Here is a 27,709-nt window from a genome sequence, read left to right as displayed (position 1 = left end):
TGAAATTTCAAGCTGACCATCCTCATCACGATGAAGATCCGGTAATAACGTGACAGGATCAGGCTGAACCCAAACCGAGCAGCAGCAGCAGCAGCAACAGTGAACTTATGATCAGGCTGTGATGCACACGGGTGACGCCGCGCTCCTGTAGTCGCATAACCAAAGACTGGCGTGGGATCCTTGCCTGCTGCGCCTCATCTGGAATAACGTCGGGAAAATCCAGAAATTTCATTAGCGGGTGATTTTTTTTCTCTGAAAGAGGGCGAGCCTTGTTGAGAATAATCCCTTTTGGGCAAACGTTTTCATCGGCAGGGGGTTTTCTGTACTTTGCAGAAGCCAGAGCAGATTTATTCCGATAGAGAATCGCTAAATAATAAGGTAAGAAGTGCGTGCACTTTGAGCTATGTGCCATGTCTTAGATGTATCTCAGATTATACATGCAGGGATGGGTTCGTGTTGATATGTCGCGCATTATGTTTCATATTTTCCTTTGGTGTGAATGAATGGGGATTGAGGAGAGGGCTGGCTCTCTGGCACCTGCGCATCCTTTGAAATAAAGCATCTGCGTTCCGCCTGGAAAGAGCCAGAAAAACAGAAATAAGGCAGAGAGCGATTATTTGGTGAATTTACAAAATGTCACCAAGATTTCTGCACTTAATGGGCTTTTCTCTCTCTCGCTTTTCTCCCACCCCTCCAATGTGGCTCTGCGGCGGCACCGAGGAGGGCTGTGTTGTGTTTTAAAAATAGCTGTTTGCTTCTTGCATTTTGACATGTTTGCTGGCCCGATGCGCACGGAAAGATGTCATTAGGAGCAGGATGGGGGGGATCTAATCTGAAAATACTCTCACTGCGTCGTTTCCATCGGAATGCAGCAGCGTCTCCCTCTCCAGCTCTCACAGGAGGCGGTTAGCTTTAATAGCATTAACACGGATGTCATTGCCTAAAGCATGATATAAAACAGCATCCGATGGCAGAACGAGTCGTTCATACCTGTGGCCTGTGCGCAATGTGGCTGATATTTCTATTAAACGCCGCAGTTGCAGCGCGTCGAGCCGTTTCTCTCAGCTCAACGCTCCGTGAAACAGTTTTGTCATCTTCCTGCAAAATGTTGCTCCTCAAGGTCATTCGCTGTAGCCTATTTTAGAGATAATACCCAACATCTGTTACTGTAATTACTAATCACGCTCGCCAAGCTTGGTTCTATGACATGCAGGGGATGGACGTTAAAAGCTGTGGTTTGCAGTGATTTGGGCTGTAGCGCACATTTCTGCCGTTTGTTGTGGAAGGCCCAAGCCAATGCAGTGCTGCCTGTGGTGGAGCTGTCCAGCCTGCTGTCATGCTGCAGAGATGTGGACCATATGTTGGTCTCAAGTTGTGGACACTCCCACAACGGCCTGTATTTGGAATACAAATAATATTCTGCTCTCTCATTTGTTCAATTATGCAATGGAAGTTGACGCATCCTTGGCCACTTATGTCATTCGCCACATGATGAGTAAATAATTAATGAATGTGGGGCTTCTGATGGACTGCCCTGGTGTGGTTGGCTTAAGTTGTCAAACAAACTAACCCAGGCTGATTGTTGTGCAGCTTTCCCACGGCTTCTTTAAACACTGGATTACATGCAGGCCACTCATGTGTTTTCCATTGATCCAGTGCTGTGTGCTCCTGCACGCTGCTCTTACTCGTGTCTGTGGACTTACTGCAGCAGCCTCTCTTTTACAAGCAAGCACAGCCTTTGTTGTCATTGTCAGGTTATAGGACAGCGTTTGCAGTGGAAACTTGATAGCAGCGATCGAACATTTGATGAACTGGATCTGCTCTGACGGTGTTGATCCAGGTCAGTGCTACCCAGGCCACTGGCTGGCACAAACAGGCTGAAGGGACCGAAATAGAACATAAGCACCGGGGCAATATTTGCTGCCATCCCAGAAGAAAAAGAGCACATTTTTTACACTCTGTGCTCATTTTTTCGAAGTGGGAATCTGACAAATATTTTCGAGCCGAAGCAAAAGCAAATGCATTATTCACGTGTTCTTGCACCACAGGAAACATGGGTAAGCAGAACAGCAAGCTGACTCCTGAGGTGATGGAGGATCTGGTGAAGAACACAGAGTTTAATGAACATGAGCTGAAGCAGTGGTACAAAGGCTTCCTGAAGGACTGCCCCAGTGGCAGGCTGAATCTGGATGAGTTCCAGCAGCTTTATGTGAAGGTTTGTGTCCAGAAGCTCCCGCTCTTCTTTATCAACTGCCTCTTTTGCATCTGTTGGAGTTATTTGTTGTACAAACTAATCATGCAGCAGTAGAGGACTTATTTTCCCTTTTAAAAAGCTGTGCTTATCCTGTAACAATAAGGCACCAGTTGACCTCTCTCTACTGTTTTGTGCAGTTCTTCCCTTACGGTGATGCGTCAAAATTTGCACAACACGCCTTCAGAACCTTTGACAAAAACGGAGACGGGACCATTGATTTCCGAGAGTTCATCTGCGCTCTGTCCATCACATCCCGTGGCAGCTTTGAGCAGAAACTCAACTGGGCCTTCAACATGTATGACCTGGATGGTGATGGCAAAATAACCAGAGTGGAAATGCTGGAGATAATCGAGGTGAGGGATTATGGAGTCATTAAGCTTTTGCTCATCAGGAGACTGGCTCTGAGGGGTTTTTTTCTCCATTGGTTTTTGGTGTTATCAGTCTCCCACACACCTGCAGAGCCTTGAGTACAGATACAGTTTCGTAATGGCAAAACTGCAGTTGTATTGAATTGCATTTGGCTATTTGTGGAAACACAATCTATAAAATAAATCCGATATGTGTCAGTGATATCAGAGCATATTGACAGCCCCTACTGAGACTGTCAATATGCTCTGAAGTGTGCAACAGTGCAAAAACAGTCAGACAAAACCCCATTATTTTATGACCTGAGAGTTTTTAACATTAGTAAGAAGTTATTTTTCACATAATTGACTTATGGTTTTCAAATAAATCACCTCAGAGCAAAGAGCCCAGATTTCAGCTTGTTAAATGTGGGAATTAGCTGTTTTTGTTTTTGTTTTTCCAGTAATTTTGACTTTTGGAGATTTGAGCATTGTAACTGTGTTCAAATCACAGTTTGGGTCTTTATAAAACTTTTCTTTAGCAAACCCAAAAGCAGCCAAACAGTTTGAAGAATAAACAAATACATTGGCATCATACTATTGCACTCAAAAAAGAATTATTATGCTTAAACACAGGACTACAACTGACCCATGTGGCTGTTATTATTGTTATTATAGAGCTACCCAACAATATTTAAGTATTTAACATCATGGACACCTGCGATGATCCAATGAAATGGTAAAATGGTAAATGGTCTGTATTTGTATAGCGCTTTACTAGTCCCTAAGGACCCCAAAGCACTTTACATATCCAGTCATCCACACATTCACACACTGGTGATGGCAGCTACATTGTAGCCACAGCCACCCTGGGTCGCACTGACAGAGGCGAGGCTGCCGGACACTGGCGCCACCGGGCCCTCTGACCACCACCAGTAGGCAACGGGTGAAGTGTCTTGTCCAAGGACACAATGACCGAGACTGTCCAAGCCGGGGCTCGAACCGGCAACCTTCCGATTACATGGCGAACTCTTGAGGCACTTTGGAATGTATGTTATTCCAAAAGTGGCATTCGATATATATTTGGACACACGACTTGTGCACTACTGCATAAAGGAGTATTAGGGCCACATTAAGAAAGAAAAGGCAAATATATTTTTATATTAATATTGTTCATATTGAGACTAAAGCTGAAATGTTGTTGTTTCAAGTCAGACAAATGCCATGGCTGCTTTGCCCTCTACAAAATAGCTTGCGTAGAGTTAGCGCAAGTGTATTTAAGAGTTGGTTTTAATAACAAGGAAATTATTTCTCTTTTATTACATAAACACGATGTGGTGATAAGTGCAATGATGTTGAAGAGATGGTGCAAAAAGCTGCATCTGTTCAGAAGGAAAAAACACAAACTTCGAGGGGTTGGCTTCATTTGTGCAAAATGAAATAGCTGGCAATGGATGATCACAAAACACAATCAGAACGCTGATGAAGTTGTTGTGTCAACTCATCAAGTCCACATTTCAACTTTAGCTAATATTTCGACATGATTCTCAAAAATAGCATTTCAAGTTTAATCTGAAGATTTGGGTTTATTCTTAAATTGAACAATAATAATGAAAAAATCTGTTCTTTTGGTGTTTTTTTTTTGGTAAAACTCTGTCACACTTATTGGGTACTCGAGTAGAATTATAACTTTTACTTAAATAAAAAGTGAAAATGATTTTCACACTTTTACAAAGGATTTTCCAACTCGACTCTTGTTTGCACTGTTGTGCAACACTGCTTTTGAAATAATTCAATAAATCAGTAAAGGCCCAGTGTTTCCTGCACATTTGATATATATTAATGAAATATTCAGAGTTCTTGGTCTTCTGTGTGCAATCAAATTTCAGCCTGCTGACAGAAAATAGTAGCATGCATACATTATTCAACCACTGGTACTATTTCCATCCACGGATTACTTTTGCTTAATAATTGTATGTAGCTTGTTGTTGTTTACTTGTAGCCATTTCAGCAATTTAATCATGAATCTCCACAAAAATGATATTATTTCAACATTTGACTTTTATCTGTTTATTCACTGCTTCATCCATCCATTCATCTTTTATTCTTGCACAGCAAACCACAGTTCTCAGCTAATTTCTCGCCACACCTCGCCCACAGGCTATCTACAAAATGGTGGGCACGGTGATCATGATGAAAATGAACGAGGACGGTTTGACACCAGAGCAGAGGGTGGACAAGATCTTCAGTAAAATGGATAAAAACAACGACGACCAGATCTCGCTGGAGGAGTTCAAAGAGGCGGCAAAGAGCGACCCGTCCATCGTGCTCCTGTTGCAGTGTGACATGCAGAAGTGAGCCGTCGCTGCTCCCTCCTCTTCCTGTCTGTATCCACACACTCTGGACAGCAGCACACGTTTTAATGTCTCATTAGGTTCTCTGCCATTTCCACAGGAAAAAAAATAACAAAAAACAATGCTTGGACTATTTTTCAATGGACTCGCTTCTTGTGGTTGTATGCATGAGAATGTCAAATGCTGAATAATTTTGAACATAGCTATAAGATATCATACATTTCTATCTGACAACATGCCAATGTGATTTGTGCACAGTAACTCCTCTACATTCTCATTCAACCTTAGCTTGTATATCAGTGGAGCACTGCATTAAATTATGTTTCTGCAGTATTTAGGATCCCCAGTGTTCACTGCTGCAACTACTGTACGCTTTACATGATAGTAACTAAATAATTCCTATGATAATTGTAACTGTCTCTACTGTACAGACTTATTGAGCTCTTGGAGGGTAGAAAGGCTCCTGTCTGTTCCAGATGTTTTCACACAGTGGAACCAAGAAGAGTAGGTTCTTTGCATGCATATATTATGTGTCAAAAAAAAATCTCTTACCTTTTTCATCTTTAGGTGGTTATGAAAAGAGAAACCGTCACTCTAAATTCATTTAGTATTGTTGCATGGGATGTACAGTATGTGACTCATTAGACCATTAGTTCACCTCCTGTAATGTGGGAGCATGCTTCCTTCCATTCGATACACGTGTATGTGTGACACTTTTCGAAAGGTTTTTGGGTTGCAGTTGAGGGCTAATCTCCAAGGAAGAGCTTTCACGTGAACATATTATATTTTGCTTAAGTGACTTACAGAATGAGCAGAAATATATTTATGCAACATGCGTCCCTTAATGTTATTATTGTACTGCTGCCGCTTAATCTAGAGACGAGGCCAGACTTACAGCATTAGGCGCATTATTCCCCACGGCGATCCCAGATTGGCTTCTTTTTAGGCTTCTTCTTTGATTTATGGTTTACTCGAGTTAACGTTAAAGTAACTAAACTTTACTCAGTACATATCAACTTGTTTACAAAAATGAAGAGCACTGCAAAATTAATAGTCTTGGCTTTTGACCTTATTGCTGGGAGCTCACTCTTAAAGCTAGGGCCCTCGTGAGAGGGGCTCCACTTTCCAGTGCAGCAAAAGGAGGGAAAAAGCCTTACATATATGTTTACCGAACACACTGCATTCCTTCGTATAAAACTTTTTTGTAAGGAGAAACTTTTTATCGAAAGGTCTCATCTTCTAATCTATTCCGTTCGCCGCAGTCATTAAAGATGCAGGACCCTCGAGAGAGGTGCTCGATAAAGCTTTTGAGAGAGCGTTTCAGAGCGAGACAGCAACGAGTTGGCGAAGGTTGAAACTATTGCAGAAATTCTCGTTCAGCGGTTTTGCTTCCCCATTTCCAGGCTATGCAAGCAAGGACTGAGTGTCTGCTTGTAGTCCACTTATAGTAGTGGAAGGTGCAGAAGCTTGTCATTGTTCTGTCTCAAATCAAGCATTACATTATCAGTGTCTATATAATTTATAAATTTCAGGCCAGTCACCATGTCAGATTCTTTGTCTAGTAAATGTTTATATCAAATATGAAAAAGCATAATACAAGTGACTGTATTCTTTTATACATGTGGCATGTGTTGCACCCAAAAATAATTCTGTAGTGATTAAAACAAATAAACCATGAACAGGCTTTTTTCAAAAGGCACGGGCTGCCAGGTGGACTTAATGGGCACAAAATAAAATCATCTCTGAACACAGTGCTCTGTATGGATGGACAAAGGGATGAATGGATGGACAGCCTTGTGTGCATAAATCATATGATCCGCATAAAACCTGCTCAGAATTACAGTTTTATTTGTGACAGTGCTTTCAATTATCCACAAAAATGACTATTAACAACTACCGCAAGATAATCAATGAAGACTTTTGATAAAGAAAACAGGAACAGTGACAACAAGTAGCTAAAAAAAGAGCACTAATATTGTGGCAATATTTGCAAACTGAGTAAAGAGCTGGGTTGATTGACTAAAAGTCTCAAGGTATCACATTGGTGAGGTAAATTTAAATCGTATCTTTACAAAAGGATAAAAAGAGCTTCCCACTGGACACACCACCCACTTTGGGACTTAGTAGCTCAGTATGGGTATCACCACGAGTATAATAGTACTACAACCCTTTCCAGTACTGCTTATTTATGCAGCACTTTAACACTACTCTTGTCAGCCCCGTAAAAACAGAAAAATGACATCACAATTTGATTTTTCATCAAAAACTATCCAGCAATATAGAAGAAAATCTATATCAGAATAAAAGCAAGTACCTGATACTACCTCTCTTTTACCCTAAACGTTATACTCTTTTCCAGCTCCCTATTTGTCTTCACGATTCACAGTTCAAAATAATCCACACTATAATTCATCCACTACCTGAAACAACCAGTTTTTAACCCAGGAAGTAGAGGCCCCCACCAAACAAATTCACTCAAGTGGCTTAAAACAAATGTTCACCAGGGAGGACAGCATCCTTGACTGTGTTGTTGGGTTGGAAGTCCACACACATACAGACCAGTACCTACTCTCTGACTCCCACCACCCTGTGAAACACAACGTTGAAGTGATAAGGAGCCTACAACACCAGGCAGAAAATATTTCCTCTAAGGAAAAAGGGAAAGAAAAGGAACACACACTTAAAGAAAGCTCTTAATAAAACATGGTTATCGCAACTGGGCCTCCATTAAATCAGCAAATATGTACACGAAAGAAGGTCAGACACCAGCAGACCCAGCAAGACCCTCAGACAAAATTGATTCATCCATGGGACAAAACTCTAAAACACAAGCTAAACAGGACAGAGTATGCTCTGCAGTGACAAATGCTTGGACCTCCACAAAGGAGAAACCAAACAGGCACTCCATTAACCCAACACAACACAGAAGACCCACCTTTACAGGACAAGACTCAGCTATGCATCTGCACTGGAACTTTCTTGATGATGCCAGTGTTCACATTGTGGACCAAGAGCATCTAAGCCCCCTGTGAACGACCATCACTGAACAGAGGTGGTGGCTTACAACACCAGCTATCAACCACCTGCAATGCCGTCATGAGATCCCTTCCCGAGTGCTTCAATCCCAACTCACACCTGGCCTCATGTGATCCCAATAAGTCACATGATGCAGTGGGGCAAGGTTACAAGGTGGTTTCACCATTAACCCCCAGTGTTGGTAATGACCCATACTTTTTTTTTAAATACACCTTTGTTCATGTGATGACTCACATGATCGATAGTGGGTTGATGACCCTCACAACCACCTGGGAGGGGACAACCAACCACTAAGAGTAAAATATCTGGGACTCTTTTATTTTTAGAACTGAAGAAGTCTCTTGGATGAGAGGTGGAACACCCACAAATGACACATGGCTGTCCAACTGGTCTGTCATTTCACTGCCTTCATCTCAGTTTCTGCAAACAAAGACAAACTTCTTATTTCAGTCGCATAAGCCAAATTGTTTCTCCATTGTGTTGGCTTTCAAGAAAACTCAATCATCAAAATTTCTGTCTAAGGTCTTTGTGTCTGTGAAGGTTCTCAGTCATCCAGGTCATCGTAGTCAAAAGAGCTTGCAAAGAAAAGCGTCTGGACTTCTTTAAGTTACTTGAAGATGTTTCACCTCTCATCCGAGAAGCTTCTTCAGTTCTAAGGTCAAATGGTGGGGAGTCCCAGATTTAAAACCTAGTGGGAGTATCCCCCCACAGACAAAAGGACCCCCTGATGATCCTCTAATCGCCTGAGCCAAGGTGTGAAGCCAGGGTTTCGGGTGAGCTCATTGTGAAACCTGGCCCCACCTTATCATGCTAATTCCTGAGTTTTGTCAAAACTCCTAAACACAAACTTAACAACGTGGTGTATGCTGTACAGTGCAGCGAGGAATGCCCAGACCTCTACATTGGAGAGACCAAACAGCCACTTCACAAGCGCATGGCACAACACAGAAGAGTCACCTCCACGGGACAAGACTCAGCAGTCCATCTGCATCTTAAGGATAAAGGACACTCTTTCGAGGATGCCAATGTTCACATTTTGGACAGAGAGGACAGATGGTTTGAAAGAGGAGTGAAAGAAGCCATCTATGTCCACTGTGAGCGACCATCTTTGAACAGAGGCGGTGGTTTACGACACCAACTGTCTGCCATCTATAATCAAGTTTTGAGTTCCCTCCCCAGACGCCTTAATGCCCACTCACATCCTGGGCCATCTGACCTCAGGAAATCACATGATAGGGTGGGGCTAGGTTTCACAATGAGCCCATGCGAAACTCTGGCTGATTGGGACCCACACCCAGTTTCACACCTTGGCTCAGGCGATTAGAGGATCATCAGGGGGTCCTTTTGTCCCTCTGTGAGGGGTCACTCCCACTAGGTTTTAAATCTGGGACTCCCCACCATTTGACCTTAGAACTGAAGAAGCTTCTCGGATGAGAGGTGAAATGTCTTCAAGCAACTTAAAGAAGTCCAGACGCTTTTCTTTGCAAGCTCCTTTGACTGTCTAAGGTCTTTCACTGGACGGGATCAAAACATTTCCCTCATAAAGAATCCAAGTGGACAAGAGGGGCTCATCTCTTTCATGTATTTTTAGTCTTCTTTGATGTCTAAACATTTGTGCACAAGCATTAGACCTGAACGGTTTCTCCCCAGCGCTGACTTTCTTGGGTTTTTCTTCTATCTAAGCCGCTGTGTTTCAACTACACTGTAATCATCTGTGATGTTGTGTTTGCCCATCACTCCAGCGGATGCCACCTCTGATGTGTGTTACTGCTTGCCACATGATGTAATCAAGGGCAACCTGAAAGAAGAACAGCGACCGGATGCAGCCCTGCCAGATGTTGATGACAATTTTAAAGAAGATACCGTGGCTGGATTCCATCTTTACGTGGCAGCTTGAACACAGGCATTAGCTCTTGAAAACTGGAATAAAAGCTGCTAGAAAACGTTAATAGTGCAGGACACTTCTGGTAGATCTGTGAAATTTTTCACGTTAATGACTAAATCTGAGAACGTGTATGTAAAGTCAAATAATGAACAGAGGAAATCATCATCAGCCACTCGGTGTTTCATTAAAACATTAAAATTACACTCAGACATCTTATCTATTATGGACAAAACATTAACTTTGTACAGTGCATGATTTTTGGCACACAACCTCCTGTGTTGTTTTAAAAGCCTGCATTCATTTGCCATAAAATGATAAAAACATTACATAAAATAAAAAGTTCTCCGAAAACACACAGTAATACTGACATACAGCTGCAACTACGGCTTCATTTAGTCCTCGTTAAAAACGTGGCGTGATCTTCATCTAAGTAACGATAATAGAGAAACACAAAACTAATTATAAAAACAGCCTTTAGTGAACACACTGAGCAATCGCTCAAAGCGCTCGTAGGCTAAAAACGAGCCTTCACATGAGCAACAACAACAGCTGCTTGGACACAGCTGTAAAAATTACAGATTGTTCATAGAAATGAAAGAAAAGAAAGAAGAATCTCAAGAAAGATTGGTTTGTGTGAGCCTTCATGGAGATCAGTGCAACAAAAGAAACAAAAAACACTCCACACAAACATACTGTGGTACATTTCAAGCTTGCAAACGATCACCTGGATGTTTGTCTGTCAGTTTTAAGGTTTTATTATCAGGACACAAAGTAGTTGTGGCTTTAGCAAGTCTTTAAAATCAGGTAAATACAACCTAATCTGACCTACAAAACATGACATATTACACTTTGCCATTAATAATTAAACCAAAACGCAATCTAAGTACACCCTTAATGTTTCCAATGGAATTCAGGGGGTGGGTACGAGCCAGGTGCTGCTAATCAAATGCACTTGACTAAATGATCATCAGCAATTGTGAGCACCTCTATAAAAGCAGACGTTTTATTCGTTTGGAGGTCTGGAGCAGTTAAAACAATGCCAACGAGCACAGATATCAGCAGCTGTCTTAGAAAAGCGGTTGTTGCTGGTCATCTGGAAAAGGTTACGAGGCCATTTCCAAACAACTTGAAGGACACCGTGCTGTAACGACAAAGATTAATGTGGAAAACATTTTACACAGTGCTTAGTCTTGCTAGTAGTGGACTTCCCAGCAAATTCAATTCAATTTTATTTATGTAGTGCCAAATCGCAACAACGGTTGATCAAGGTGCTTAATTCACCCCGGAGCCAGAGCGTTGAGCGTTGCTCAGAGCAAGTGTAAAAAGGAGCTACATCTCAGAATCTACGGGCTTCAGTTAGCGTGTTAAAAGTTAAAGTTCATGACAGCACAATTAGAAAAAGCCTGAACAAGTATGGTTTGTTTCAAATTGTTGCCAGGAGAAAGCCTTTCTCTCTATAAACAACATGGCAGTACGGCTTGGGTTCAAAAAGATGGATCTGACGAAATGCCTTTGAAAGACGAAAACGGAGATGTCTGCCCATAATGCATTGCGCCACGTTTAGTGTAAAGCAAACACAGTATATCAGCACAATGTCAAACATGGTGGCGGAGGGGTGATAACCTGGGCTTGCTTTGCAGCCACAGCGTCGACCACAAACTCCTCTGTATTCCAAAGTATTCTAGAGTCAAATGTGAGGGCATCTGTCCGACAGCTTGGCCTAAACTGGGCCATAAAATAGGACAATGATCCCAAGCACAGCAGCAAATCTACACCAGATGGCTGAAAAAGAAAAAAATATCAAGGTGTTGCAATGACTCAGTCAAAGTCCAGACCTGAAGGGTGCTGCTTCAGCTATTAGGCGAGCAGGCGCACGTAGGTCTTGCGGTTGAAATGTAGCGGCCGACCTGCGGGCGCTGCATTTTTCTTAAATGAATAATGGCACGGTGTAATATATCATATGTTGCTATTGATCTAGTTTTAAAACCATGGACTGATGTTGCTTTGATACCTCAGAGCCTGGCGCCGTATCAAGCACTTCTAAGCAAGCCAACAACAGAACAGCTGATAAAGAAAACTGGGTTTTGTAATGATAAAGGCAGAGTCTCTGTCTTAATCCAAGTGATATGTTGCGCCTTATCCATAAATGTTAATGCACTGAAACTATTTTGTAGGAAGCAGGGGTCCAAAATGCCTCATCACTCTACAAGTTTCAAGACCAGCTACAGGAAGTGTCTGATGGGAGTTGTTGCTACCCGAGGAGGATCTACAAGTCACAAAATAAATTCAAAAGCACACGTACTCTTTCCGGCTAAAGTAAACAGCTCTTGAGATAGCCTGTTTACTCTAGCCAGCATACCACTGGGGACTTAGGTGAAGCTCACACCACATTTAGAGCAATTAAATGAAGACATCCTGGTAATTCAAAAGGGTTCATAAATGTTTTTTTCTAACTGTATACAGTAATGCCCATTAACATTCATCCACTGATGTCACTGAAGCTCAGTTTAAACATCTTCATCTTCTGTTTGACCCCGGTGTCTTTCTGGAGCCCGCAGCTGGTGGATTTTGATGAGGTCCGACTTGGGTAGATTGCTGAAAAATACGAACCTTTTGATCAGTTGTCAATCATTTTTCACACAGCACAGGTCATTTTTAGAGATTAAAAGGTAAAGATGGATAGCGGGAGGTTTAAAAAGAAGAATATAGGATCTTGAAAAACAGTGAAATCAAAAATACTTACCTGACAAACTGACATAAAATGATTTCAGGAACAATAACAACAACAAAAATCTACAATTGGTCTGCTTGCGCACATCAGCCTCCACAGAGAAAACGTCAAAGGATATCAAGGCTAACATCACACAAATACATTACCTGGTGTTCAGAGGTGTAATGAAGATAAATTGTCGAAGATGCTGCCGCTCTGACAACTCCAGAAGCAGATCCAGACAGATTCTTCGATTGTGCATATCCTGCCGCAGCAAAAGAAAGGGAACTGTTAACTCAAGTGAGTAAAAGCCAAATCCCGTAAGCATTTTCTACTGGTTACGTGCGACTAATGTGTTTTCTGTGCACTCACCATGTAGACGTCAAACTCGTCGAGGCATCTGAAGGGTGACTCGGTGATCTCCCACAGTGAGAGCATGAAACAAACAGTGGAGAAGGAGCGCTCACCACCGGACAGCGACCTCATGTCACTCACACCATCCTCCTCCCTGCCTGGAGGCTTTACCTTCAGTGCCAACAAACTTGAGTGTTACTTATATTAACTGTGCTCCTGGTTTGCTGTAATGTAACAAACTTTTCTGGCAAACTAGAGAGATAAGCACGTACCATGATAGAGAGCGTCTCGTTGTTGTGGTCAAAAATCATAGATCCACAGCAGTTCATCTTTATTAGGAAGTTATTGAAGTATAACTTACATCTGACAGACAGGGACCTTCAGGAAAAAGAGAAGAAGAAAAGTTTTAGCCAAAAGTACAATTTTTCCCACGTCAATGAATCCTTATATTATATTTTTCTACCGTGCAAGATCGTTACTTACCTACGCATTATTTTGTATCTGTTCTGCCTGTCTGACATGATGTTATCCAGACGATCGATGAACCTCCGCAAATCTCTTACTTGGTTGGTTTTCTCTCTGTAGAGAGCGAGGGCCTCGGCGTACTCCCTAATGAGGTCAGAGGGAAGAAATTGGCATAGCCTAAATTCTTCTCAATTCAGCTTTCAGTGTGCACATGTAAAATGAGGGCAGGAGATGATTTAGTGATGGCCAGCAGGCAGATCTGATTAATCCGTACAGGGGAAGAGACAGTCCGAAGGAGATGAGCTGAAACTTAGTGAGCAGGAGCACCTTTTTTATTTCTTGGGAGATGAAATCCAGGGAAAATGATAGGTTAGAATAAAGATGGAAGATGTCTTTGAAGAAGCCTTTAAGTAAATAAGTTTTTGAAAAAATACAGTTGGTCTACAGCAAACTAAGTTAGCTTTTAAATCTGTATGAGTCATGTTTGCTGTGTGAGTAAATTCTACCTTTAAACACTTCAATTTTAAATGTCCAAAACATGTCAGCTTTGCCTCTCCAACTTTCCTGATCGCTCCCATTAAAGATCTTAACATCTTTCAGCTCTGCCGCCCGTCATTTGAATAGTGCAACCCCCTCCAAACTAGATCGCAGGCCTCCTGTAAACACTCCCTTTCACCATTGCTGCCATCCTTCTGTCACAAATCACCCCTGACACTCATCTCCACCCACTCCACTGTGTCTGCACTTTCCTCTTTACCTTGTTTGTGCACTAAACATTGCTTTGGATGATCTCGAGGTATTTAAACAGATCCACCTTCATTACCTTTACTCCCAGCGTCATCTCCATTTCATTCACACACACACATGTATTCTGTCTTGCTTCCTTACTTCCATTCCTCTTCTCTCCAGAGCACACCTCCACTTTTCCAGGATCTCTTCCTCCTGCTCCTTACTCTATAGATCACAGTGTCATCTGCTATCATCATAGTCCGCAGAGACTTCTGCCCGGTCTCATCTGTCAACCCCCACCTTGAATCCATCCGTTACTCCTACTTGAAGTTTATATCTCTATAGTTGCTACAGCTCTGCACATCAACTTTGCTAATGAGTCCTATAAGGGTAATACTACTATACATAATTAAATTAATATTTTTACTGATGCATAAGTGTCTGAGAAGGATTTAACTGTTGCAGCCGGTTGAGACAGAGCTTTCTAAAATATTATCTATATGATAAGGTTGATTTTGATTACAAAAAACCAATATATTCCTTTATCCAGTACAACAGCTAAGTTCCACCAGGTCTAGGTTTTCGATGCCAATAGCGTTCCACTTGTCATAGGTGTCAATAAAACAATTAACACCCATGACACATTCAGAAGTGCTTCTAACACTGCACCCTCTATAAATACGTAAATAAAGGCAAGATAGTGAATACAAAAACACTGTTCGATCTAAAGTAAGACACCACCTTTAAGTGTGGTGACAACAATTATTAGATAACAATAATTATTCAATGTAACGTTGCACCCGATTAATGCAGAGTTATTTTTGCACCATGTGTGTCACAGACGTCGATGCGTCTGTGGTGGTGCGTCTACGGTCTTTAACACCGGAGGTCGAGAGCGCATGCAGGCGACCGAGGAGTCTATTGTTTACTTCAACAACCCGACTCATATGTAGCAATCTATGATAGTCATCTTTGATTAGCAGAAGCATAAGGGCAAGGAAAACAATAGCAAATCATAACAGTTGCCTGTTTCATACGTCTGGGTTGTTTTCAGCTGTTGTTTTATGTGTAAAAAGGGGTTAAAGTGGATTTGTCAGGTGTAGCACTGCGAAGAAAAAACGCTTAAAAATAAGATAAAAACTTGTACTTTGAGCTCCAATAGATTTGTTTTCTTTGCATACGGCTGTGATCAGCTAACATGTGCCATTGCTGCTCTTTTTGGATTTATCTGAATTCAACAAGATAACAGAGCAGCTTAAATTTAATGTCTGCTACTCTGGATGTAACCGGACATTGACCATGAACAACACAGGCTGCTGTGCACTGCTCCAACATTGCTGCTTTACTGTAAACTTCACCACACTGCTGCAAACTAACCTGAAATGATGTATTAAACGTAATTAATCTTGCGTCTTCCTTACATCTTTCATCATCTCTCATTTCTATTCAGTAAAATTTTCACACGTGAATGTTTCTTTTCTCCCTGGGAGACGCAGCGTCTTTATTTCTCGTGCTGTTTGAAACATTTGAATGTCAACAGCGATAAATGCTACTCTGTTTATATCCTGAACAAATACAAGTAAGCACAGACAGAGCAGGCAGCTAAATACTCAATTGCAGTAACAACAACTTTATTGACATCTGCAGCATGAAGGCATCACACCGATGAGAAGGAAAAAAGGTGGTGCTGAGAGGATATGCTGGCTCAATTAAAGTTCCTGGACCATCGTTCTGGATGGTTCTGGTCTACTTTAACCATGCCTAAGAGTCTATTTAGGTTAGCTAATAAAACAAGTCAGCTCAGGTGAAAATCCTTGGCTGAGTGGGGTGCCAGTTTAGGTCTAGGGGGAAACTGGGATTAATATATATTATAAGTACCTTAAGTCTGTACACAGGTACAGTACCTGATTAGATTACCTACATTCCACCAGTTTTATACATACAGTTTACACATGCACTAACATGATTGATGAATTAGCTCAATAAATATTTGAGTTTTAACTGTTAAAATAATTTCTGCCTCTGTTGCTGAAAGCCTTCAGTTTCTCACCTGACCACCTGCTGCTGCTCGCCGTGGTCGCTTTCATACACTTTGATCTTCTTATTCAGTCGAGTGATTTCTGTGTCGATGCTCTTGGTGTTGCCGACCACGTGCTGCCGTTCCGGACTGATCTCTATAGCCTTTGCCACGTATTCCTGTCGTAACATCACGAGACTTCTGCTTACTTTCTTTGATTGAATTCACCGAATACCGGCTGGCGTGAATAGCTAAACTACAGCTTAACTACACCGTATCATGCTGAAAAAAAAAACAACTTCCTACCTGTAGCTCCTCTTCTCTTTGGGCAAGTTCATTTTTCATGCCTTCAATGTTGTCGTCATGAGCCTTCACTTTGTTTTCTAAGATTTTCAGGTTTCGTTCATGCTTGGCACACTCCGTCTCCAGTTTCAGCTGTTCATCCTGTAGATCAAGAGCACAAAGGTTTGGAAACCTGCACAAAACAACAAGTTGTAGACCTGAAACTGTAAAACCTCTACTGCACCTTAAGGGGCTCTATTTCCTCTAGAAGCTGATCAATCCGGTCTCTGACAGATGAGTACTTGGAATCTGAGTCTTCGGCCATTTTTCGCTGCTTGTCGAGTTCTGCCTTTGCTTCTTGAACACTTTGCTTCTCTGCCTCGATTTTCTGCTGATTCTCTTGGGCAACTTCTTCCTGCACAGTTTAAAACATTCAGAAACACTTAACCTGCATAATTCATGGCAGCATTTAGTTTATTACGCAACAGATAAAAATAAAAACTGAAGTATCACCAGTGAGCTGATGTCATTAATTTGCTCCTCACTAGCAGTCACGAGATCAGTTATTGCTGCTTTGACATGATTCACAGAAGCCTGCAACGAAGAGAAAATAAATGTTATCTAATGTTAATTAAAAATCACATTAATCACATCTTTCAGCACTGATTTGCCAGCATTAAACAGCAACTGGAACATAGACTTTACATAAAAGATGGATACATAGTAACTTATGGATTACTGTTTGCAAGACTGGTTTTTCTGTTGTCACCATCTTGAGGTTTTGTTTTTTTTATACTAAACACGCTCAATGCTAACACTGAGCAACTATCTTGGTTAGCAAGGTACATTAGTAAATCACTGTAAAACTGAAAGGGATGCTAACTTGATTTTTAGTGAGGGGAGTAAATAGCCACAATCTTTTTACCTGTTCATGCCTCCAGGGGCTTTCTGAGCTTCTTGCTCGAAAATGACATGCCCAAACTGAATATTGTATTTCTCAGCAATTACAAACTCTGTGTAAACAATCCTGGCATCAAAATAAAGCTAACACTTGTGAGATTTCATCAGAGCTGTAAATATTACAGCAGATGTTACTGTGTCAAAGCTACTGAGGCTGGAACACTAAGAAACTACTTTTTTTTTTTTAGCATATAACCCCTTTAAAAATATGCTTTGGTTCACATTTGACTCCAGAAAATCAGTAATCAACATATTCAGCCCAAACACTGAATTCACTTGTCAGCTCTTTAGCTTTCTGCTTTAATTGGAAGCCAGAAACCACAAAAAGAGGAGACAGACTGCAAATGCAGAAAATGAAAGGAAACCCAAACAGCTTCAGGTGTATCTTTTTACTGACCAGTGTTGTCTTCATGGTCAGGATGGTGTTGTTAAGATTGCTCTCCATATTCACAATGTCTTCGGTGACAGAGTTTACTTGGAGCTGAAACCTGGACAGCTGAGCCTGGTAATTCTCCAGGTCTGAGTCCAGCATACTGGAACAGACAGGATACCACAAACATCATCATCATCATCATCGTTTATTTGTATAGCACTTTAAGAACACACCAGGCAGACCAAAGTGCTGAACAACACAGATCAAAACAACAACCAAATTAAAAATACCATAAAATCATTACAAACAATAAAATAAATAAGAAGGTGTCAGTTTCCTACAGAGTTAAAAGCCAGGGAATAAAAATAGGTTTTCAATCTGGACTTAAAGACCTGCACTGATGACGCTTGTCTAATTTGGAGGGGAAGGTTATTCCAGAGCAAACATAACATACCACATCTATGAAGTCACATGAAATTGGGTTTGTTTTTGTTTGTTTGGTTGTTTTTTTTTTTTGGGGGGGGGGGGGGGGGACTGTACTCAGGCACAATTTATACTGCTGACATTTCCATGTGACATAAAGATCCAGTTTGAGCATTCAACTGGGTGTAAATGTGAAAGACAGTCACTCAAACCTTGAATAGTTTCCAGTGGTTACCTTATTTCAGTCTCAATGTCCCCACCGAGATATCTTGCCATGCTGAAATCAGACGTGTAATAACGGTTTGGATACACCTGATCCCCCTCAACAGTGAAGGCTTCACGGCAGTTTTTAGGTGGACGGCAGTGCTGCATGACCCTCCTCGCTTTATCTTTTTCCTGAGATCAAACAACAACAACAAAATGCAACATCAATCCTAAAGCACCACTCTAGGCAATATCCAGGCATAAGCAGGTCTTAGTAAGACACTTACTTTGATTATAAGGATTGATTCTATCCCTCGCATATCAATCAGACAGTTGATAATCACTGGGCTTGTTGCTGTGATTATGTCCATTACCGATGGGTACTCCGGATGATATGCTTTCCTGTGAAACAGCACAGAGTGAAAACAAAACATGCTTAAAAAAAAACAAAAGTTTCAGAAAAACGTAATAAGAAAAAGAAAAGAAAATCTCACATAATGCCGACCTTCCATGAATGTTGTACGGTTTATCAGAGAAGGGGCTGACGATAATCTGTGGCCTGTTGCCCTTTGGATAAAAGCGAGTCATCAGCTCCTGGAGGACCGCCTCGTCTTTGTAGTTGTCGCAACAGAACGCCTTCACGAAGCTCCGCAGACAGCACTCCACAGCCACAGCTAACGAGGGATCCTTTAAACTGATACATGCCCCTGGGAATAAACACAGACTGTCAGCTTCAATATATCAAAAGTAGAAAGCTTTGAATTATTTAAATGTTAAAGATGTTTATAAAAAAAAAATAAAATAAAGGTACAGCGTTTGCTTTTTTGCGTGAAAGAAAAGAACATTAGACATATGTCTGTACAGTAAATACGCAGCTGCAGCTAGAAACTCGTTAGCTTAGTTAGCGTCAAGATGAAAACATGACAAAAACCAATGCACGATAGTGAAAAACTATGATGAAATGTATTGACGCTTTTGTCCGCCAATAAAATGAGATGAAAATGGACGGATCAATCAGAACAAACTAAGTTGTTCAGAAAGGTGGGACAAGTTGGGGAGTGATCCAATCAGAAGTAATCTCCTTGTGTAGTTAGGTCAGATTTGATCTGCCCAGGGGAAACATACAAGTTCTCGCGCTCTCAGTTTCTCATGAAAAAGCAACAAAATGTCAACACTTGTGAAGAAGAGAGAAGCAGGACTCGTTTCACATTTGATGTCAAGGAAAATAAGATGCTTCTTAAACCATGTGGGGCAACTCCCTGTCTTTGTGATGTGCTCCATTTAAAGTCTGAAGTCAGAGTTTCCAACTTGTTATCTGTACTGCCACTGTTGTGTGCTTGTGACTTGCCATACAGAGATAATTGAGCACACTATCCATGACTTTTCTTCAGTCATGCTTTCAAGCACAGAAAAACGACCCCTGCACTGTATTATGACTACTAGTGAATGGCTCTACCTCGCTACAAGTTGTCTAAGGAATGCAGGACCTCGTTGCTGTGAGGCAATGACGCTAACAGGGCACGTTTTCTTGATCAGAGAGCTTTAGATGTGATAGCTGACAGATGACTCACTTCTTCCTGTTTCCAGTTTTCAGTCTCTGTTCTAGTCAAACTGGTTATTGGCGCTTGTTTTTAATTTAGTATGCAAACAGAGTTTTATCAATCTTCTCATCAAGAACGTTAACAAGCAGATCGTATTGAACTGAAAAGTAAAAAAAAACAAGTCTGAAAATATTTTTATCCAAAAAAAAACAAAAACCTAAAAATGAGTGTTACCTATTGGACCAACAGGTCTCTTGAGGAAGCGTCCCGTGGCATAAGCCTCGCTAATTGCACTCATCATGTCAGGCACCTGGTCTCCAAAGCGCTTTAGTTTGTTCGATCGACTGGCGAGCAGCTGATTCTTCCTCTTTAGTTTGGACTCATATGAAGCCTGTACGTTCCTTTCCTCCAGTCTGGTAAATACAAAGAGAGCAAGATCATAAACTTTCACTTCCCTGACAATATGTTTACACCAGAGCTGATTTACTTTGTTATACCTCAGCTTGTCCAGTTCTTCCTTCCCTTTGAGAAGCGCCTGATGTTTGTTCTTGATGTCTTGATTCAGGTGCGTGCACTTATTCTCGAGCTCTGCAAGCTGTTCTTTCAGATTACTTAAACTCTTCTGCCGTTTCGTGTATTCCGAGTCTCCCTCACTGTTCAGACTCTTACTGAAACAGAGTAAAAAAAAAAATATTGAAAACAAATACATCAGCTGTATTCCATCAAAGACTCGGTGCTGTTTCCTGCAGTATATTGCAAGTAAACCTGACAAGTTTGGGATCAAGTTTTGGGTGGCTTGCGACCTAAAATCCAAGTACACAGATGCAAAAAAAATCAGGCCACTGTGCGATGTGTTCACTGCTACAGGTACACATGTGGTAAATGCAGACGACAGATACCGTGGCAGTGCCAGGATTGTGAGTGATGAAAATGTTGAAATGTACTCACTCACTTTTTATCATTATTTGTAAATATGTGTACAAATGGTTGGTTTTTTGTACTGTTTTCATCAATAAATGTCAGCAACAAAGGACATACACCCATGTGTGTTGATTTCTCCCTAAGATGGCAAACTGAAACACTCCAAGTTGGTGACTTTTGGAGATTTGTTTCCCTGGATGATTGAGAATGCATCAAGATGAAACACAAAAGGAAGCTCACCGCTTTTGTTGCTGCCATAAATGCCATTAGTTCAGGGAGGTCCATGAACCAATGAACATGCTCCATGCACCACTCAGCAGGCCATTTGTAAATATGTGTACAAATGGTTGGTTTTTTGTACTGTTTTTATCAATAAATGTCAGCAACAAAGGACATACAAAGGACATGTGTTGATTTCTCCCTAAGATGGCAAACTGAAACACTGAAACACTCCACTCCCCCACCCCCTCAATCACTCACTGAGTGATTGAGGGGGTGGGGGAGCTGCTAAAAGCGGTGAGCTCCCTTTTGTGTTTCATCTTGATGCATTCTCAATCATCCAGGGAAACAAATCTCCAAAAGTCACCAACTTGGAGTGTTTCAGTTTGCCATCTTAGGGAGAAATCAACACACATGGGTGTATGTCCTTTGTTGCTGACATTTATTGATAAAAACAGTACAAAAAACCAACCATTTGTACACATATTTACAAATGGCCTGCTGAGTGGTGCATGGAGCAAGTTTTGGGTGGCTTGTGACCTAAAATCCAAGTACACAGATGCAAAAAAAATCAGGCCACTGTGCGATGTGTTCACTGCTACAGGTACACATGTGGTAAATGCAGACGACAGATACCGTGGCAGTGCCAGGATTGTGAGTGATTGCTGAAAATGTTGAAATGTACTCACTCACTTTTTATCATTATTTGTAAATATGTGTACAAATGGTTGGTTTTTTGTACTGTTTTCATCAATAAATGTCAGCAACAAAGGACATACAAAGGACATGTGTTGATTTCTCCCTAAGATGGCAAACTGAAACACTCCACTCCCCCACCCCCTCAATCACTCACCCCCACTCCCCTCCCTCCAGAATTCCTAGGTAACGACCTAATATACATATGAATGACTAGCCAATTTAGCTTCCACTTCCACCATTTGACTGCTCTCGGGTTTTATAGGTAGAAAGGTAGAAGCCTGGGGATGCTAGTGTTAACATGAACTCTTACTCCCCTACCTTGCTTTTGCCTTGTTAAGCTTCTCCTGGAGAAGGTTTTGCTCTTGTTCCGACTGTTTCAGCTTGTTTAGAGCTCGAAAATAAACGACCTATTGGAAAAGATTGTGACATTAACATGACGTCAAATATTTCTCTATGCATACAGTAAATAAGTAAATGTGCAGATTAACACAGCGCCGTTTGTCAGCGACTACCTCCTGGTCCTTGTGTGCTTTGCTAATGATCTTCACTTGTTCTTTCAACTTAACATTGTCCTCTGATAGAGACTCTTGCTCTTCTCTCAGAGTGTCAATTTTGCTTTTGATGCATTGAAGCTTCTTCTCTAGCTGTATGATCTTCGTCTGAAGATGAGAGAGACAGAAACAGGTTTTTAAAGACAATGCCTGAAAATAATTACCAGCAGGATAGAGCCACTCCACCCCACAACCTCAGGATATCTACTGTAAACACAACCATGCATTATGTGAAGGAAGGACTTTGAGTTTATGCAGAGATGAAGGTCTGAAGTGGTCTGACATTTATAAATAGGGTTGTATATTTAACAGAAAAGAAACACTTGTGACTCACCTGACAGAGCTGAAGGTTATCCTTGGGTTTGTAATTATTTTCTTCCTTTTCAATGTCTTCCTTCAACTGCTTTAAGAGCTGCTCCTTCTCACTCACCTGAAAGAGATAAAAAAAAAAAAACACATTTATTAAAAATTGCAAGCTCTATCCAACCAGCAAATGTTGCGTTCAAGCCTCAAGATCAAGTCTTACCAAACACCATACCATCGCCTTCTTCAGATTCTCTAAAACAACCTTCATGTCACTGAAGGATGCAACATTTTCATATCGTTCCTTCTTCTGCAGGAACTCTTGCTTCAGGTCCTTGAGACACTGGACACAAAAGCATTTTAAAATATGTTTGATTTATGTAAAAATCAAACGCTACTCATAGATAAACATATAAGCTGCAACTGGATACAATTAGGGTTCCCAAATAAAAGGCAGAAAATCAAGAGAAACCCCAAAGAAGAAGATGCTTTTAAAACTGTCAGTGTTTAACCAAAAATAAACAATGTAAATAACATTTCTCCAACGTGTATTTGCTTTATAATCTCGCTTGATGTGCAACATCAACGTTCAGCGGTTTGTGTGAGGAATGCCGTACCTCCTCTTGCCTCTCAACCTGCTCCCGCGTGACCATTTTAGTGTGTTTAATGTGGATGTAATCTCTCTTCATCTGCTCGAGCAGAGTTGCTTTCATGAAGAACTACAAACGAAAAAAAGCAGAAAAGAAAGCACTTATCAAAGTGAGCTTCATTGCAGATGTAACCTTTAAATCTTAACGCTTTTAGCGAACGTGGCGTTACGCTACCTTATACTTGTCTGTTTCACTTTTTGAATGCAGGAACTGCTTGCTCATTTCTTGGCTGAGAATGGATACTGGGTTATCCAGCTGGAATACACAAGCAAATATCCTGTTAAGTCCTTTAATGTGTATGATTGTGCAGGAAGCAGTACAACCTCGGGGCATCTACAGGAAAAAAATTTAAAAAGTAGCAAGTACCTGGATGTTAAAGTGGTCCAAAATGCCCGTTAATTCCTCCTTTTTGTTTGAGACGAGATGTCCTAAAAGAGATAAAATGCAAGTAAAGTGGTTTGAACCTCTGTTGCCCTTTAAAAGAGGTTATAACTTACATGCCACTCATTGGAAAATAATAAGATGGTACTGTACTGTGTTCATAATTCCTTAAATTTGGACAAGATCTCCTACACCACTGGCCGATATCTAGCCCAAAACACGACGGAGCCTCCAGTGTGTTTTCCAGGCTGTAGACACTCACTGTCTACACTCACTTCACTGTGACAGGTTTTTAGCTAATAGCTCTTTGTGAATCTTGTTGGTGCATAAATACTAATTTATGCCTGTTAAACTTGGTTACTTTGGTAAATTTTTGGGTAGATTCAACAGAAGAAATGTGAATAAATTCTGTGATTTTGTGTGAGAATGTAATAATAGTGTTATAATAATGTTAGTGGCTTAACATACAGAAGAACATTCTTCTGAAAATGGTCAGGTACAAGAGTGAACATGCATACTGGCACATGCACTTTAAGTTCCTTTTATTTATAAAATGACATTTACAACATAGGAAAACCAGCGGCTGAAAGCAGTGCCATGCAAATAAAATATATACAAGTTTATAGAGAAAATTCCAGACTGAGAGTAAAGAATGTATACAGCATTAGGAGGTGACAGTGTGGCTGAAGTGTTTGGTCTCCACTCCCAACTGTGTCTGGTTAATCTAAGATTTCCAGAAGGTTTCACAAGACTTGGACCGACTCACAGAAAGTTTTCCAGTCACAGCATCTGTGGAAAGTCACCTGATTTGCTTTTCAGCCTGCAGGTCCGGCATCCATCACTCGAGAGCCGATGTTCAATGGTGATACTGTCGCCGTAAACATCCTTTTTGTAAGCATCTGGCCCTCTGTTTCTCAGCTTTACTGTTATATCTGCAGTACTAGAAACCAGAGTGTATTTTTAACATTGTTTTAGTGACGTGCTAGTAAAGAAATCTGAAGCATTTTTAACACTAAAATAAAGACACACAATTTATTACTGAGGGACGATATTAGGATCTATTACTTACTTTTCATTGGTCTTCACAAAGTCTTTCAGTGACATTCCTCTGTTCGTCACAGTGGCCTTTCCCCCGAGGCCTACAATCAAAGCGGTCAGGATAGCGCTTTTTCCACCTGAGGGATAAAGCAGTTACAAGACAACAAATTAAATCGGTGCATGTAAAGCATCTTACAGACATGCGGTGCTCGGCAGTGCTAGAAAACTATGCAAATGATTGTAAATGATGCATCAACTGAAAAAAAAGAAAAAAAAAGAAATCAGGGAGCCATCTTTGAATAAACAAATTTTCAGTGAGCTCAGCATTAAACAGTTCCTTACATAAGCTGATACATCACCTAAAATGATTCAGCCAAGTGAGCAATAAATGATAATCTTGTGAATCCTGCAAAGTATTTTTTCCAGTGAAAGAAATCTAAATGTTTAAAATGTTTTACAGGGGAGTTTGTGTGGCGTTAAGTGACAAAATAACAAAGCTGGAGAGGGATGGATCAAATGTTCTTCTGTAGATAACAAAATTGGGTGTTGTTCATTCACTCTGTATTGTTGATCCACAAAGGGTGACAAGGTTTTGTTCTGGATTTAGGCCTGAAGTCTAAAGATGCCATTCCTTCCTGATATATTAGAAGTCTGTTATATCATTTTAAAAACAAACTCTCGATTTAAGTACGACTGTTCATCATTAACGCAATGCAGAGATGGTCGAGATGATCTGCTGAATTTCAAACCAAGCATCAGAGTGGGGAAGAAAGGTGATTTACGTGCAACATGAATGTAACGTGGTTGTTGATGTGAGTATTTGAGAAGCTGTTCATCTACTGGGACTTTCCCCACACAATCATCTCTAGAGTTTACTAGAGAAATATCGAGCGAGCGGCAGTTCTCGCGTTGATGTCAGAGGTCAGAGAAGAATAACTGCACTGCTTAAGGCAACAATAACTCAAATAACCACTTGTTACAACCACGGCGTGCAGAAACACATCTCTAAATGCAGAGCATAGCAAGTCTTGTAACTTACAGTAGCAGAAGACCAGACTGGGTCAGCTGAGAACAGGAAACCAAGGCTGGATGGTAGCATCAAAATTTGAATTCAGGCTCTTGGTGGTGTAATGTTGTGGGGACTACTTTTTTTGGCACACTTTGCTTAACTGAGCATTGTTTAAACACCTCAGGCAACCCGAGTTTTGTCGCTAACCATGCCGATCCTTGTATGACCACAGTGTACTCATCTTCAAAAAGCTGCTTCCAGCAAGATAACACAGGATGACAAAAATCCCAAATCCTCTCAGTTGGGTTTCTTGAACATGACGGTGAGTTCGAGGTACTCAAATAGCTTGTACAATCCAAAAGCACCTTTGGAATGTGGTGTAATGAGAGATTCATATCATGGACCTGCAGCAACTCATGTCAACATGGACCAAAGGTGAGAGAAGGTCCAACCCCAAACTAGCATGCTGTAGCTAATAAAGTGGCCAGCAAGTGTTTCTATAGGGAAAAGAAAGCTATACCCAATTAAAATCACATGTCAGACATGACAACATCCAGGTACAATCAAGTGAAGGGAAAGCTCTTACTTCCATTGTGGCCAACTATGAAATTCACGTTTGGCCCAAACTGGAACGGACCAAAAGAATGATGGCACATGAAATTCTTCACAGTGATGCTTTCAATGAGTCCAATGTCACCCTAAGAACACAAGCAGAAAACGATATTTAACCTTTAACGAGCCGGGAGGAGCAAAGACAAAACTTTGTGTGGGTTTTAATGTTGGGGCGAAATACTCACTGTAGAAAACTGAGCGAAGGCCTTGGAACAGATCCCCTGATGACTTGGGTTTGCATCATCTGGCGTATTTTCGATACTCGCAGCTGCGACTTTGCGGCTCTTGAAAGTTGTTGCTTCAGTGATCACTTTGCCTTTTCTCTTACTCATTTTGGAACAAGTCACTGTCAACAGAGTTAACATGACAAAGCAAATGAGATACCATTATTTTTAACTCCCCCTATAGCTCAGCACTGTCAGCTTAAATGAAACTTTCACTCATTTTGCAAACTGATAAGTTTTTAATTCTACTAATGCACAACCAGAACAACTTTTCTCGTTCAGTCTTAATCTATTAAACTGGGCAGATTTGAATGCTTCTATTAATAAGTGTGTCCACCCGCAAAAGCCCTAAATAAGCCATCAGTATTAGTAGTAGTTCCTTGTTTAAATTTGCAATCAGAAGTGTAAATATGTCAGCGAGACATGCAGCAGTTTGGAGACGGCACCAAAAATGTATAGGGAAGCTTACACAGTGGTGAAAACTAATTTCTCATAGAGTCAGCATGTAAAAATAAAGAAATATGCATTTTGACTTGAAGTCAGGAAGCCGCCACCTAAACTAGCAGATTCAGCGGCGATACAAATAGATGATCAGCAGTGCAACATGTAGCTAAGCGTTTTGCTTCCACATGCAACTCTACATAACTACAGGCACCAGCAAGCCGAGCTACGCTGCATCTATAGGTCACAATGAGCTGGATCTGCTATGCCAGCTGCACCAACATGTAAGAGCCTCTGAGCTCAGTGAGAAAACAGTTTCCAAAAGTGCACACCAAAGTCCAGCTCTTTGTCTCACAACCCCCCTGCAGACCTCCGCTAGAGCTCAGCTCTCGTGGATCACGAACAATATAGCACCTTGTTAGAAGTCGCCTACCATCGCTCGATCTCGTGGGAAGCCTTCAAAAATATTATGATCACGGGAAGAGTGTGCGTCGCTTTACGACTTCCTGGTCGTACGGTGTGACTGCGTGGAAAACGAGCCGCTGCCGTGACAGTTGTGGGTGTGATTTCGGTTCTAAACACGGAACACGAAGCGTGCAGCGTGATTGGCTCGGCATCATTGCTCGGCACCCACCTGTGTGCGTGCGTGGCCGTGTGTGTGTGCGCGCGCGCGCGCGCGCGTTCAAAACAAATGTAACAGTTTTTCCCGTTTTGTTTTTGTTTTGGCTGA

At 41.2% G+C, this 27,709-nt stretch overlaps 2 protein-coding genes across 5 annotated transcripts in view; one reads left to right on the top strand and one right to left on the bottom strand.

Annotated features, from left to right (window-relative positions):
* Nucleotides 1-63: 63 nt before the first annotated feature.
* Nucleotides 64-6,649, top strand: vsnl1b (visinin-like 1b). The gene is made up of 4 exons (XM_086274517.1): nucleotides 64-378; nucleotides 2,049-2,215; nucleotides 2,392-2,607; nucleotides 4,759-6,649. Exons 2-4 carry the CDS (start codon nucleotides 2,054-2,056, stop codon nucleotides 4,954-4,956), a joined length of 576 nt encoding a protein of 191 aa, XP_086130643.1. The 5' UTR covers nucleotides 64-378; nucleotides 2,049-2,053; the 3' UTR covers nucleotides 4,957-6,649.
* Nucleotides 6,650-9,459: 2,810 nt separating this feature from the next.
* smc6 (structural maintenance of chromosomes 6) overlaps nucleotides 9,460-27,709 on the bottom strand; it is a 28,689-nt gene continuing 10,439 nt past the window's right edge. For 2 of the 4 annotated variants that reach the window (XM_086274329.1, XM_086274328.1), the window contains exons 3-28: nucleotides 26,500-26,660; nucleotides 26,289-26,400; nucleotides 24,725-24,830; nucleotides 24,459-24,595; nucleotides 23,641-23,702; nucleotides 23,449-23,529; nucleotides 23,242-23,343; nucleotides 22,848-22,967; nucleotides 22,656-22,751; nucleotides 22,283-22,429; nucleotides 22,089-22,177; nucleotides 20,429-20,599; nucleotides 20,166-20,344; nucleotides 18,896-19,097; nucleotides 18,678-18,792; nucleotides 18,422-18,582; nucleotides 17,788-17,923; nucleotides 16,944-17,024; nucleotides 16,675-16,845; nucleotides 16,455-16,592; nucleotides 16,182-16,327; nucleotides 13,421-13,546; nucleotides 13,210-13,315; nucleotides 12,956-13,108; nucleotides 12,751-12,848; nucleotides 9,460-12,468 (exon numbers count right to left, since the gene is read on the bottom strand). In XM_086274329.1, coding sequence (XP_086130455.1) covers nucleotides 12,381-12,468; nucleotides 12,751-12,848; nucleotides 12,956-13,108; nucleotides 13,210-13,315; nucleotides 13,421-13,546; nucleotides 16,182-16,327; nucleotides 16,455-16,592; nucleotides 16,675-16,845; nucleotides 16,944-17,024; nucleotides 17,788-17,923; nucleotides 18,422-18,582; nucleotides 18,678-18,792; nucleotides 18,896-19,097; nucleotides 20,166-20,344; nucleotides 20,429-20,599; nucleotides 22,089-22,177; nucleotides 22,283-22,429; nucleotides 22,656-22,751; nucleotides 22,848-22,967; nucleotides 23,242-23,343; nucleotides 23,449-23,529; nucleotides 23,641-23,702; nucleotides 24,459-24,595; nucleotides 24,725-24,830; nucleotides 26,289-26,400; nucleotides 26,500-26,646 — 3,270 coding nt within the window. In that variant the 5' untranslated portion in view covers nucleotides 26,647-26,660 and the 3' untranslated portion in view covers nucleotides 9,460-12,380. Of the gene's footprint in view, nucleotides 12,469-12,750; nucleotides 12,849-12,955; nucleotides 13,109-13,209; nucleotides 13,316-13,420; nucleotides 13,547-16,181; nucleotides 16,328-16,454; nucleotides 16,593-16,674; nucleotides 16,846-16,943; nucleotides 17,025-17,787; nucleotides 17,924-18,421; nucleotides 18,583-18,677; nucleotides 18,793-18,895; nucleotides 19,098-20,165; nucleotides 20,345-20,428; nucleotides 20,600-22,088; nucleotides 22,178-22,282; nucleotides 22,430-22,655; nucleotides 22,752-22,847; nucleotides 22,968-23,241; nucleotides 23,344-23,448; nucleotides 23,530-23,640; nucleotides 23,703-24,458; nucleotides 24,596-24,724; nucleotides 24,831-26,288; nucleotides 26,401-26,499; nucleotides 26,680-27,412; nucleotides 27,520-27,709 lie in introns of those variants that run through there. The other 2 variants (XM_086274327.1, XM_086274326.1) reach the window with 2 other exon arrangements.

This window comes from Aulonocara sp. 'chitande type north' Nkhata Bay, linkage group LG19, assembly GCF_057382095.1.
Source record: "Aulonocara sp. 'chitande type north' Nkhata Bay isolate Kocher_YH1m ecotype deep benthic linkage group LG19, A_spYH_male_GT1.1, whole genome shotgun sequence".
NCBI classification, from domain to species: Eukaryota; Metazoa; Chordata; class Actinopteri; order Cichliformes; family Cichlidae; genus Aulonocara; species Aulonocara sp. 'chitande type north' Nkhata Bay.
The sequence above is the reverse complement of the archived record's forward strand: the minus strand, read 5'-3'. Positions and strand labels throughout refer to the sequence as shown.